General features: G+C 37.4%; 1 protein-coding gene across 1 annotated transcript in view; it reads left to right on the top strand.

Annotated features, from left to right (window-relative positions):
• satb1b (SATB homeobox 1b) overlaps positions 1–9,879 on the top strand; it is a 71,704-nt gene extending 61,825 nt beyond the window's left edge. The window contains exons 10-11 of the mRNA XM_030158528.1: positions 3,028–3,234; positions 7,142–9,879. Coding sequence (XP_030014388.1) covers positions 3,028–3,234; positions 7,142–7,810 — 876 coding nt within the window. The 3' untranslated portion in view covers positions 7,811–9,879. The remainder of the gene's footprint in view (positions 1–3,027; positions 3,235–7,141) is intronic.
• Positions 9,880–14,881: the final 5,002 nt, after the last annotated feature.

Genomic DNA, 14,881 nt, shown 5'->3' with positions numbered 1-14,881 from the left:
GCTCTGCCCTATGTGTGTGCATGTTTATGTGTGTGTCCACACAACTGTGTGTGTGTGTGTGCGCGCGTGTGTGTGCGCACGCACGTGGACCAGCAGCGCGGTGTAATCCGGTGGAAATGAAAGGTGCTGCCGCTCACTGGCCGGGAGATTACAGCGCCGCTCTGTCACACTGCCAGGACCGACCCGGCTCAGCGAGTAGCCCCCAAAACGCACACACACAAACACAAACACACACCTCGCTGCGTCTCTTTGACACTGCATTTCCTCCTCATTGGTTCCACTCCCTGACCGGCCCTCCTCCTTCATCAGCTCTTGTCCCTTTACAGCTCTCTCATAGCTTTACTAAGGCTAACCCCAGCTCTACACACTGTTTCCTTTCACTCATACACTGTGAAGGTTTGGGTCATGACGTCGCACACCTTCACTTTTAGAAGTCATCAGGCCATCATTTGTCAGCTGTAGAAATGTCCTGATCCTCAAACATCTCATCATCGTTCTATTGTCAATAGGAAGGGGGTTGAACGTTTCCGTTTTCTTTACACTTGTCCTTTCAGTTGAGTGTCAGGGTTCAGGTTTGGGAAAAGGATCCACTTGTGTCTGCTCATAATCTCAACTATTTTAAGTATCTGTATGTCCTCTTGAGACCCAGTAAGTAAAAGGTCTGACTTTTTTACATTAAATAATAGCCTTGATTGGAAACTGCATGATGCCACAGTTTTTTTCCCCCAGTACATTCATTTATTTATTTTATGGAATGCCTTTGCAGTAGACAGCGTTCAAGTAAAGCTGTGAAACTCTTGTCCACTACAGAGGACCAAAATGCTGGGTCTCAGGACAATCTAAGTCTGTATAAGGGTGACGCTTGGGCTCTAGCTGCTCAATGTTTCTGTCCATAGTCAAAGTGTTTTATTTCTCATGTAACAACTATGACAAAAGTGTCATTTTTCACTGGCCTTTCATAATCCAACTAGACAACTTCTTTTTACTTTTATTCTTTTCCAGGATAATCCAAAGTCTGGGATGCTTGTGCTTCAACTATAGGCTGCTGTTTTCTCATGAATTTCCAACGGCCGTTCTGCATGTCTGACCACATATTTCTGTTATCAACTCCAAAACTTAAAATTACTGTTGACTCCTAAGAACTTATTGATACACTTACTATAAAAATATTACATTTTGTTGCATTTTTGAATCTCTTAGAAATACTGTATCTGTGGTTATTTTACTCTTTTACGTGTGAGGATTTGTGGCAGATGGTGCTTGTTTTGTGATGTGTGAGAGAAACCCAAGTACTGCTCTGAAATCTCACACACAAGTGAACGTTTTTGTTTACATTTTAGGCCTGTGGTGGTTTGTGCTTTAAAAACAAAAGTTACAGCTATTTTTAAAAGTATTAAAATACTAGATTTTATTGTCTTATAGAGCAAAGAACTTGAACCCACAGTTATATCAAAAGTCTGCAAGAAACACATGATCAAACTCATCACAAATGAGAGTGAACTTGAAACCATGTTATTGTAAGAGAATCGTTCTCCAAACCTCAGTTATTTAGATGATGTTCTCCTTCCACTGCTGCGTCGGTGTCTTTTACGCATCACAAAAAAGTGATCAGACTCGGGCTAATTGTGCAGCCGTTGTTTCCCAGATTGGAGCTTTTCTGATTGTCCCATTCCTCAGCTTTGTGTTTCATGGCCCTCTGCTGGAGCATCTCAAATATGGGAGTCACTTTCTTCCTCCCAAGGGTGCCTTTCAATATGCCAGTGTGTGTTTCTCGTCATGTTAAATTATTCGTTCCTGCTGTGTTGCTTGACCTTGGCTAATTCACATCCTCAGCTCCCCCACAGTAGAAAAGGGGGCTGCAGGTGCCGCTTTCATCAAATAACATGGGCTTTCTTTCATGTACGTGTGCCATTTTTCATAGTGATTTATTTTCAGCACTACTGAGAACAATATAATATCTCTGATTTATTTAAATTGGTAAATCAGTTGAAATGGTGTTGTATTAAAGCTGGTTTATCCCAGTGCTGTTGTGATTTGCTCAGTTGCCCCAGAAACATTTGGGTGGTTTTAGATGAAATATCACAGCCAAACAAATATCCAACAGTTCACTTTTCCTCAACAGTTGCGCAACTATTTCTTTCTACTCATCTCTGCTAAAGAGAGTCTGTTTATTTTTCTTTCTAAAGTCCAATATTTTTACATTTATTGGTAGAGGTTTTAAGAAAATATTGCAATATATCTAGATATTTCATTTCATGATACTATACTGATAATAAAAAGTACTGTATCCATATTTTTAGGTATGTATTCAAATGCAGACATGTCAGAGGTTCAGTTTTGTTTTTTGGGGTTTTTTTTAAATATTTTTTGGGAATTCTGCAAGCTCTTAATTTATATATTCATATTGGCATTTTGTTTACTAAAAAAAGTGGTATTGTGATATCGCAGGTCATCCATGTTTTTTATTGATAATAGTGTTTTGTTAAATAATGGTTATTTCAAGCATCCTAAAATCACTTTTTACTGTCTGAAAGAGGCAGATTGTTGTTGGGATTGCACAAAAATCATTTTATGATGTTGATTCAGGGAATGTGTACTACGCATTTTTTTCAGAACTAATAGAATATGAACATTTGAGCAGGATCTTAAACCATAATATCTGTAAAACGTAATTTTTAGGGATGTTAAAACTTTATTTATCCAAATCCTGCACTTTAAGTTTTTACAGAGGAAAGTTTTGTCTTGTTCTGATCAAATAAAAATGTGTTTAGTATTTGTATGTTTCTGATGTAATTCAATTTTTCCAGGAAATAATGTTTTAATGAAAGAAATGAAACAAACCAAAAAATATCGCCTAGTTAACAGTAGCGTGATCCTAGTATTGTGATTTGTATTGCATCACCAGATTCTTGCCAATACACACCGCTATTTACTGTGCCAAATCAGCATCAGTTGAAGGTTGTAAAGACATTTTCTTTCTATTTCGTGATGTCCAGACTAATGCTAACCCCTCTGATCCTTCCTCAGGGTTGGCTTTGTGAGCTCCTTCGCTGGAAGGAGGATCCCACCCCAGAGAACCGGACGCTGTGGGAGAACATCTCCACCATCAGGCGCTTCCTGAGCCTGTCCCAGGCCGAACGGGACGCCATCTACGAGCAGGAGAGCAGCGCGATGCAGCAGCACCACAACGAGAGGCCGTCGCACCTGATGCACATCTCCACCGAGCAGCTACAGGTGAGTACGACCCACGTGGAAGAATCACAATGTGTGACAGAGTCATGATGGTAATTTTACTTAAATGAAGTTAGTCATATGTAAGTTTTGTTTCTTTAAAGTGTCTTTTGAAAATACACACATTGTTACAAAACCACAAACAAATTCACCACTGAACAAACTAGCACTAATGTAACCAATGCAGTGAAATGACCTCTTATGTATGTTTAATAACTTAAAAGTTTCAGCTAGTGTTTCATCTAGAGCTGCAGCTGTTAGTGATTTTTGCAACTGATTAATCATCAATTATTTTCTTCGATTAAATGATTATTTGAATAGGTAAAGAAAAAAAAATAGTAGAAATGTGAAACAGATATCCATGAAGATGACAAACAACTTGTCCCTTATTCCAGAACAAGTTGAAACAACAACCACAAAATGTTTAAAAGTAAAATAATGTATCAAAAATATCTATGTAGGAATAACTATAAAATTATCTATAGATAGAAACAACAACAAACAAGTCAAATGACATCTACAAACAATATGTGCACTGCAGTCTTCAATACATTTGGATCCAACTTGTTAACAACTTAAGATGGAACTAGCACAACTTTGTGTTGATCCTGGCATCATGTGCGTCACAATAAGCGTCCATCTGAAACACAACAGTGGAACCAATGTTTTGTGGGAGCAAAATTAAGGAAACGAAGCTTCGATTTAGGAAAATTCACCTCAAGCCGACTAATTATTTTAATTGTTTCAAGTCGATTACTCGTTTCAGCTCTAGTCTCTTCTAATAAGGGCAAGTACAAGTTCAATGACCCTTAGAACAGAAACAGGTCTTAAATTGCTTTCTTAATAATCTTAAAAGTCTTAATTTTATTTTGTTGAAACCTGGAGAAATGTTGTTGACATAGTTCTTCTAGTTAAGACACTAAGCCAGAACTTACTCACACTGCAAGATTCCCTGGGTTAGAACAGCCTCTTCTTCAAGCTTAAATGCAAATATGTACACGTGCAAACTCAACACATCCTGTACAAATATTTGTGACACAAACGCAAAAAAAAACAAAAAACAAAAGTTAATGTGCATGACTTAGAATGTAATTCACAAGCATACTATGTAAAGCAGGGCGACAGTTTAAAAGAGGAACATGCCAACACAAACACGGGTAAAATAACAAATATTTGCGCCACACTGCAGGTGGATGGGTCTGCCTTCAACTTTGTTGTTCTGGTATGGGTTTAAGAAAAACCAGCAGGTAATTTGATTTGTTCCAGGCATCAAACATACATTTTTACATGTTTAATTTATGTGCTATGATTATGACTCTGTTAGAAGTACTGAGGAACCTGATGAATAATTTTTTCATGAATCCTTCACCATTATGTAAAGAAAGTTACATTGAATAGTCATTTCATTTTTTTTTTTTTTTCAGTGTTTATGTTCACATGACAGATCAAATACAGGAACATGAAACATGATTATTAAATGATGAAAATGACAATGGGATAAAAAAAAAAAGATAGGGTAACAGGATTGAAATTATATGGTAACAGGATACAACCTTGTTACAAGTACAATAATGCGGGAAAAATATTTGAAAATATTGTTAAATAAATCCTTTGTAATTAGATCATTAAAAGTCATATTGAAAAGTCATTTAATGTCACATAAAAACTGATTTTAAGCAACTTCTGATACTGTATTCAGCTTTTCAATAACCACATTGTTGACTAATGTGAGTATTTATTTTTAAATAACTGTAAATACATTATCCATTTAATAATTCCAACAATTAAAAGGATCAAAGGCTAAACACTCACAAGCTGAGAAATTCTTTTAGTAAAACTGATATAATACCAGGTTAAAATGATCCAGTTTATGGTTCACGTAATTATTATTATTCAATTTAAGCATCTTCTACAAAGAAATTTAACTCTCATACTCTCAACTCTCTGTTGAGTAGTCTCATTATTTTGTACCCCCATTTAGCTGTTTACCCTATATACATATCATCATCCAAACAACTGAAACGACGGTAGGATAAAGATAAGACAGTTGAAATTAGAGCGACAAAAACATAAAAACACACTTCTCTATAGAACATCCCATACTATATTAGAGCATATTTTCCTACATTTTCTGAAGTACTGTATCAAAACTAAATACAAACAGCATATTTCTCCCTGCTTTTCTTATTTAATCTTTACTAATTTCCAGGCATTTTGTAATAAACAGCACTTAGGGGCTTTTTTTTATGAACTCCTGTTAATTAGAAACACAGAAACACTTAAAAGTTCCTACTTTTCAGTGAAAGCCGTTCTGAAAGATATCATTAGCCTGAACTTATTTAACAGAGCCGCTTTATAAACGACATCTGGCAGATGAATGGAAAATAACACAGAGGCTCGGTGAACGGTCGAACTATCTTAATGAAGTACAATAATACTTCTATTAAAAGTCGGAGCCACAGCTGAGCGCTTGATTAGTTATTTGGTTACTTGGAGACATGGCCAGTGTTTCACAAAGGCTGCCATTTAGTGGGTATAAATAAGGTAATAGGATTTCTTTTACAATTTGAATTTGAGCAGCTGATATGGAATGAGGGAGTTTTGTGCACACTTTACATGCAAACAGCAACGTTGTAGATTAAAATGGGATTATTTCTGATCTAAGGGTGTTGTTTACACTGTCCATAAGAGACTAGTATTTAAATATTTCGACACATTAGCCACATTAGCTCAAATTTGTTCAACACGAACCATCATAGCTCAGTGTAAAATCACATCTTTGGGCGCATTTATGCAACTTGGCAGCCGAATATCTGCAAAGTGCTGTTCTGTAAACTTCATTATGAAACACCTATTCTACAGTGTGTGACTCAGAAATGAAAATAAATAAATAAATAAAAAAGAGCGCCCATTTTCTCTGGGGTCAATAGGGACCACGAGTAGCCCACTCACTCCCCCTCCAAACAACACAATGAGACATTTTACGAGTAATGTCATGCGTTTACACTAACGGCCGAGTGAAAGCCATCGATAGCATTCTCACACAGAGGCCAATCAGGACGAGCATCACAACGCCAATTGTGTGCACGGGGAGTTTGTTTGTCACTGCTCAGCAATAGAACCTGATAAGGATAGAATAGAGGGGCTAGTTTTCCTGTGAATTCCCACTGTGTGTAGTGGACATTGTGTCTTTCTAGTCAGTGTGTGTGTGTGTGTGTGTGTGTGTGTGTGTGTGTGTGTGTGTGCTCCAGCTCTTCTGCACAATGAGACAAAATCTCCCACTGAAAAAAGAAGGGAAAAATCATATCAGCACAACTGATTACACTCAGTGAGATATTACATCGAAAATTCCTCTGACCAAAGTGGCTGCTCTGTACACAGCGGGCCCGTTTCCCCACACAACTCAATTGATTTTAATGAAAGGCCTTATTAGGACGCCGATAAGTGTTCACTGATAACATCCCTGTCGTCTTTCCTTTCCCTCGAGCAAACCTACATGTCTCCTCCTCCAGGAGAAGTACACATACAGCGCAGACTGCAGTAAAAGTACAAGCACCAGGTCTTTTCTGCTGTAAACAGTACAAGTACCAGGTCTTAACTGCAGTAAAAGTACAAGTACCAGGTCATTACTTTTGACCATTATGACTGTTGTCTCAAATTTGCATCAAACCTAAATTTTTATGTATTTTATGTTATAGTTAAATTAACAATGTCCGCTGAATTTAGCATCTGCTTGAAAGCAATAAATAGAAATAATTAACTATTTTTTTAATATACCTGTTGGTAAATTCAGGCGTTAAGTGATTAAAACTAAATTTACAAAATGTAAGGAGTAAAGAGTAGAATTTACAGATTTGAGATTTTCCTCTGGTCACTGATGATACGTTGTTCCTTCCTGTTGTGTTTTCAGGCCCAGCCACTCCAGTCGCAGCAGCAGCACCAGCCCTCCCTGTCCCTCCAACACCCCTCTCAGCCCCTACTGTCCCAGCAGCCCTTGCAGCAGCAGCAGCCGTTGGCCGTCCCCCGTCTACCCCCTCGCCAGCCGTCCACCGCATCTCCGGCCGAGACGGAGGACGAGAGCAGTCGCGTGGCGAGCGGCGGCAGCATCGGTGGCGTCAAGTCCCGCGGCTCCGGCGGAGGCAAGATCTCCCTGGAGGCCCTGGGGATCCTGCAGAGCTTCATCCAGGACGTGGGCCTGTACCCAGACGAGGAGGCCATCCACACGCTGTCGGCCCAGCTTGACCTGCCCAAGCTCACCATCATCAACTTCTTCCAGAACCAGCGCTTCTATGTGAGCCACCCGGCCAGGGCGGGGCCCAAAGAGCCCAGCAGCAACAACAACAACAGCGGCGGCGCCATCAACGCAAACAACAACACCAGCAGCAGCAGCAGCGGCAGCAGCCCGGCCTTCGACGAGGAGATGACGGACTTCAGAGAGAGCGGCGAGCTGCTGAAGGATCTGGACGAGAGCACGCAGACCGACAATAATAACACCATCTTCTCCATCAAGATGGAGGAGCAGCTGGGCCGAGGAGGAGGGGGGGTGGAGGCCCAGGACGGTGAGCAGGCCAAGGAGTAACGGAGCGCACACAGACTCAGGACTGTGCTGAAGGTAACGGAGCTGAACCACCGCACTGCGAACAGAAACAGTAGTGTTTTTACTGAGCACCGGAGGAGGGTTTATGTATCAGCCACAGACTGACACGAGGCCGACGCGAAGGCTCACACTGGAAAGGAACCCCCCCATTTCAGACTTTTTGGATTTTGTAAAACTTGTATTATTCACTGTAAAAGACTGATGCATCATTTAAATAACCTGCACAAAAATAATTCTAAGTATGTTGCCGTGGATATTTGCTGACTGCACTCTCTATGTCTGTCGTTTTACACTGATTAACTTTTTGAGCTACTGATTCTATTTAAAAAGAGAAAAAAAAAAGTCGACGAAGTCCCCCCTGGAGTTTGCTAGGACTTTGATAGGTGTTTACGTACGTGATGTTTAACTGGATTTTTTAAGAAAAAATAGCAAATCAAGGACCAAGTGGTTTGACAAGGCCTTAATGATGAGGTATTAAGTCTGGAGCCTGCTGGCAAGATTAGTTATTCTTTTAAAAAGTGCATAATGTGATTTACTCCAAACTCTGGAATCACCCAGCCCAGGTGCATCTTCAAGAATAGCTCAGTCTTTACATATTATTTGTTAGGGAAGAAATATAAATATATATATATATAGACATATATTGTAACTGTAAAAAATACAGTCTTAAAGAAACTATGCCAACAAATGCCTTGTACTATACGGCACTGCCGATGTTAGATTATTTTGCAAAACCTTTGTCACTGTAACTTTCTGAATCGCCACAGTTTGAAATGTGAATTGCACCATGTTTATGTTGTCCTCCATTCTTATTTATTTGCAGTTCATGCAGTGTTTTTCTGATGTAATTACTTTTTTAAAGAGTTTGTGTTACATGGAGCTTTTTTCTCTTTTGTTTTATTTTTAATTCCACCGATGTTTTTTCTATTTATAAATGTAATTTTCGATGGGCAGTAAAAACAAAAAGTGTCTTAAACGTTTTAAATGGAGAAATGTGCTTTAAAGGTTGCCTATAAAAAGTGCTGTATGTCGAGCAACTCATGCTACAAGCTTCACAATTTAATGTTGTATGCAATTTTTACTATCATGCAAATAAGCTTAGGTAAAATGACTAACCTATAGAAACACCTTAGAAAGAAAAACATATGCAATCTGTGTGAAAATCGATGTCTGCGATGTGTCTTCCTTTTGGTTAACAATCCAATTCAAGAAGCTATTCCTGTATAAATATTCTGTATAAAAGTGTTTCTTTTTTATGAGTTTATTTCAATGAGAACACCAGTTATTTTGTTACGACTGACTGTTTTATAAGTGTTTCTTCGGTTCCTTTCTGCAGAAATGTTCTAACTAGAAGTGGTTATTGATTGTTAATGACACGATTAAACTGTTTGTATTGTACCACAGATTTTCTTGGCATTAACTCAACCAGACTCCAGAGGAAGAGGAGGAGGGTTGGGTGTTTTTTTTTTGTTTTTTTTGGTTTGTTTTTTCCCTTCTTCCTCCTCTGCAAAACCGAAAGAAGCAACAATGTGAAATGTTTTTCCTGCTAAGATCATTATCATTTCAGCTGCAGTCACTCAACACATGTATTTGTAATAACTGTAAATATCACATCTTATGAATCATTGATTGTTTATTGTAAATATATTTGAAGTTTGTGCAAGAGCTCACCGTACCAGATTGAAATTCTGTTGTGCCTCTTCTCTCTTGGAGCAACTGTACCCTGGGCTCTTCCTCTTCTCCTCTTCCTCCTTCTTCTTCTTCTGCATCTTCACTTCTTCTTCTTTTCTTCTACTGCTGTAATAAGCACCTGTGAAATCTGAAATAAATAAATGTTAGGTGTGAACACCTGGAATAGCAAAAAAAAGAGGAAGAGAGAGTGCTCTCTACAGGGAGCGAAGGTAGAACATAACGGAGGTGCACAGGTGTGGTGACCAGGTGTTCAACCCTCACCTGTTCCACACCAGGCCATGTGTGGCAGCCACGTCTGCACTGCTCACTGATGTTTTTAATAACGAGAAAAAGAAATCTGAATAAAAAGCCACAGTGTACGAGTGTGTGTGTTCAGAAGAAAAGAAATCATACAAAACAGAGTGTACAGAAGGGTGAGGGGAAAGTTGGAGTAGAATTAAAAAAACAAAAACAAATGAGTACCACACAGAAAAATACACCTTATCTTGTAATTTCAAGATTCTGATCTCTACATTAAAACAGCAGGCACATTTTTTTCATAAAAAATTAGAAGTTCAACAAGCCATGCATATTTGTCCAGTGCAGTAATAATATTTGTGTAAAACAAATTCATTTTAGATTTTTTTTTTTCGTACATCTCCACTGCTCCTCAATTTTTATGCAAAAATCCAAATGTCAGTAGATTTCCAGGTTATGTGAAAATAACTAATTACAGTTACAAGATGTTGAGCCCGAGCTTCAAAAATAAAAACTGACTTTTTCAAAAAATGTTTTTAAAAACAAAACCATCATGAATCGCACTAAAATCTGAATTAAAAGACATACTGAGGAATCTTAACATCGGCTACTTCAATTACATGATAACACATTTTAAGAAAGAGCTTAAGTGATGTTTAAATACAATATTTTTTTTTTTTTTTTTTGCACTACTGTTTTACTAAAACATTAAAAAAAGACTATATTTTCCCTGTCGTACAACTCAGTGAGTCCCAGACTGTCAAATTATTGAACTACTCTATAATCAATAAGATACAACTTACTTCAATGGATTTTACTGCTTATATTTAATATGAAGTGTTTTTTGTAAAAAAAAAATAAAAAATAAAAATTTTTCCAATCAGTTTCCACATTATGTGACACTAATTGATAAACAGGTTCATATTTTCTCATAATTACAAGATCCTGACCTCTAAGTTGACGTATTTGAATAGAAAATTACATTTTTCCAGTTGTGTTTATGTCGTCTGTTGGATATGGAACTGGACAAATAACATACACGTCATTATTTTGGATGTTAGTGCTTCAATCAAAAGGAGCTTTTTTGCAATGCAATTCATATGTAACAATTCACAAGGTTTAACTTCTCACAATAATGAGATCCTGATTTTCTGTTTATGATCTCTTCAAAATACTGAAATTCTTGCAGAAAAAAAAAATAAAAAAATTCAACCTCCTCTTATTCAGCTACTTTTGGAGAATGACTTAATCTGAAGAGACTCAGCTGTCCCACTGAACTGTACATATATTTAGGTCCATATATGTCACTTGGTAAAATTATAGACTATAGTTAGAAGAAATGGATTCAGCTTCTTAACGAATATTCACCAACCATTTCAGAGCCACAATTAAACAACTAGTTTTCAGTTATTAATCAGCTATTTTGATATTGATTTAACAACAAAAAAATTGAGTACTTTCTGGTTTATTCTATTCCATAAACTGAGCAACTTTGGTTTTTGGATCAAACAAGACATTTAAGTTCTTTCAGAAACACTTTTTGGAAAACATTTACAAAACCAAAATACAAATTACTGATTCTAGAAAATAACCAACAAATCAATAATAAATATAACTGCCAGTCGCAGCCATGATGCAGTACTTATTTACCACTTATCATGTATAAAACACCATAAAAATAATACTAAAAGAAACTATTGAAACAAGCCATGAGATAAAAGAATAAAATCATTGGACGACGGTTGATATTAAAGTGTTAAATGGACGTGGACGACTGATCGTACAGATACGTTATCGCTGTAGATGGAGTCTTCGTAAAGAACGGGAAGCAGAAGAGGCGTCACTACACTTCATTATTTCTCCAATTTGACATTACAAGTGACTTCCTCACTGACAAACAGAGGTGACGGCAGCAACAAACAACAGGAACTCCAGCATAATGCTCCTCCTCATTAGAAGTGTTTTCTGAAGGATCAGCCATGTTTGCCTCAGCCTTACTAAGTGTTTTTCCACACAGATGGCTAATACTTCCCATAACAATGGTAAGAACCTTTGGGGGCGCTTTGGAGGAGTTTGTGCACTGATTTCTGGGGTTATTTTGAAAGGGATTGTGCTTCAATAATAAAAGTAAAATATTCTTTTAAAAGGAGAAGGAGGCAAAAAGGAGAAAGACTTACTGAATTCACACATTTGTCCAGTTAACCCTGAAAGACGCACACGATTTTTGTCACAACTTCCAAATGTTTTTTGTCTTTCCCAAGTGATTTATAGAATAGAATAGAATAGAATAGAATAGGCTTTAATAATAATAATAATAATAATAATAATAATAATAATAATAATAAGATACAGGTGTGTATTAAATAACAGAGGCGATTTCTCAAAGACGAAAATTAAATGGTTAAATATGTTCGGTTTTGTTGACATTTCATTGACTACAAATGTATTAGAACACGTTCATCTCACAGATGAGTTCGTTCAGAATCAGCTTTATCCCAAATTATCAGACTCGATGTTGTTCACTTCTCATACATTCCCGTTGCGCTGTTTTCTCATTCGATCTCTGCTCAGTGCATTTGTCCGTAGATGCTCAGCGTCCATGCACTTCAATGGGACTGAGTGGAACAGTTTTTTTCATTGCCTCAAAATTGGACTTTAATTGGATAAATGCCACGATGTTGTCCCGCCCCCGGACACCGGGCGTCTCTGGGGGTGAATGGAGCTGTGGGCGGACCTTGGCTGGGCTGGACGATGGGCTTCCACGTGCTGATTGGAGGATCAGTTGAAAGGCTGAATCCCGTTTGATTGACAGCTATTTAGAGATCTACTCCTTCACTGACACAGTTCAGTTTAATACCGTCGCGCATTCTGCTGTGAAATGGAGAGAGAAACCACTACGAAATTACTCGTTCATTTCTTGCACTGTAAATAAAACACACTCATTGGACTTCCTTGTTTCAATTTAACATAATTTCAGCGTTTTCTTGTTTCAGTTACATAATTTAATCATTTCTTGTTTGAGTTTGATATCGTCACACACTGGTCCAGTCCCTGGAAAAGACGCCTTCTTGGTACGATAAGGTCACTGACCATTTTCTTAAAAAGGAATGGAGGGCCGAATGTATGTTGAAATAACTTGACAATTTTTTTGATGTAAGCCGACAATGACCTTCCCCTGTCTGAAAGACGAGCAGCTGCCACTGTTAAATAAATATATAAAATAGTGTGCCATCGAAATATGTGCAAATTAGAGATGTTCTGTCTTATTACCATTTTTTATAATTTTATCCTCCATATAAAAAAACCTGATTTTTCAGTGAAAATCAGGTATTTTCCAAAATTTGATTCTCTGATCATGTAGATTTCATAAAATGTCATTAAATTCAAAGGTTATTAAATCAAAAAGTGACTTTTCCAACAAAATCTATCATTAACTGAACATAAACCAAGTGTCTCCATCCACTGTCATTGATCCAACTCCATGGGTTTTACTGGTGAATCCATGATCCTGTTTACATGAGCATAAAAGTCTGATAACTAGGAGTAAAAGGGTATTGTCTTAGGTTCAGTTTTTTTGTTTGTTAATTAACATTTTAGCAGCAAAACTATTGGTTCATTTCATACCAAGCTGGGTTTACAGATTGCCAGTGACCCATAATAGATGTGATTTCATTTTGGGAAAAGCAGGTCAAAGTTCAAATTTTTTTTTTGAATTTTTCAAATCTTTTTCCCCCATTTACTTATGATGGCTGAAATGTGTCTATGCTGTCTATGTCTCAGCTGACATCAGCACACGCATAGGCATGATGACATCAGCTGGATCAATGCCAAAGTAAGCTTCAATATGTGCAAGGGGCGGGGTTTGTTGTGCCTGGCACGACTTGTTGCAAGTGTAATTGCAATCAGATTTAACGCTTTTACATGCACTTAAGAAATGCGATAATCGAAAAACCCTGGTTTCGACGCTCCAGTCCATTATCAGATTTCTTTCAGAGTACGTACATACGTAGTGATGGTAAAATCAAACTTTCTGTTGTTGTCTTCCACCTACATTTGACTATGTAACTTCTGTTTTCTATAATTTTACTTGTGTTTATACATGTGCAGGTGTAAAAGAATGAAAGATTAACCTGTACACATGCAGGAAGACTTCGGGGTATTGGGGAGAAATCCAGTTGTGTTAATCAGATTTCTCATAATCAGATTACTGCTGTTACCTGATAAAACAGATCAGATTATCCTGTTTACATGATCACTTGAACAACTCCAGAAATCGGATACTGATCGGAGTATTGGCGTGAATGTAAACGGGCTCAGTGTGGTAGAAGATGACGGTGTTTCTGCATTAACTACGGAGCCTCTGAACGTCCATATAGTCACATCTGATGACCATGATGACCTCCGTCCATCCGAGATTTTTGTCCAACCGATTTCTCGAACATTATTCACCTGATTATGTTCACATTTCACACACATTCGTTACATGTGCATGTCTCTCAATTTATTTATTTATTTATTTTTACAAAATTTTAAAAAGTTTTTTGAACAGATTGAATGTTAAGACTCAAAGTGAACCCCTGGGTAGACAGGGTATCGGTGAGCAGGAGGGCCAAAGTGTTGTGCGACTGGGTGGGGATATTAGTAAGCTCCGCCTACTTTCTCACTTGTTACTTGTATTTTCATCTATTCAAATCAAGATTACATTGTTTGTCTTTCTTTTCTAATTTTAGCTATTTCCCCCAAACCCTTTCCCTAACTGCATATGTCTTTTGCAAATCTAGCTATAATTCTATAATAATGTGATTATTAATGTAACAAACACAGTGATCATTACTCAGCTTTCTTTTTTTAATTTCTTAGACAACTCCTTTTCCTAACCAGAACAAGAAGAAGTTTTTTTGGAGGGTCTTTTGTGCCAGACATCACTTTTGTATGATGCAATTGATGAGGACACGATAAATGAAAATAAATAGCACAAATAAATAACACTTTAATCCTCCCAAGCAAAGAAAAAAAAGACTGAGCCTTAACCAAGTCATGTTTAAAAACACAAATATTAGCATAGTTTGTCTGTAAATTTAATTTATATACAGTTCTGTCAAAAACTCTATGTCCAATAATAGG

The sequence above is a fragment of the Sphaeramia orbicularis genome, chromosome 16, assembly GCF_902148855.1.
Source record: "Sphaeramia orbicularis chromosome 16, fSphaOr1.1, whole genome shotgun sequence".
NCBI classification, from domain to species: Eukaryota; Metazoa; Chordata; class Actinopteri; order Kurtiformes; family Apogonidae; genus Sphaeramia; species Sphaeramia orbicularis.
Note: the sequence above shows the minus strand (reverse complement) of the source record. Positions and strands in the feature narration are given on the sequence as shown.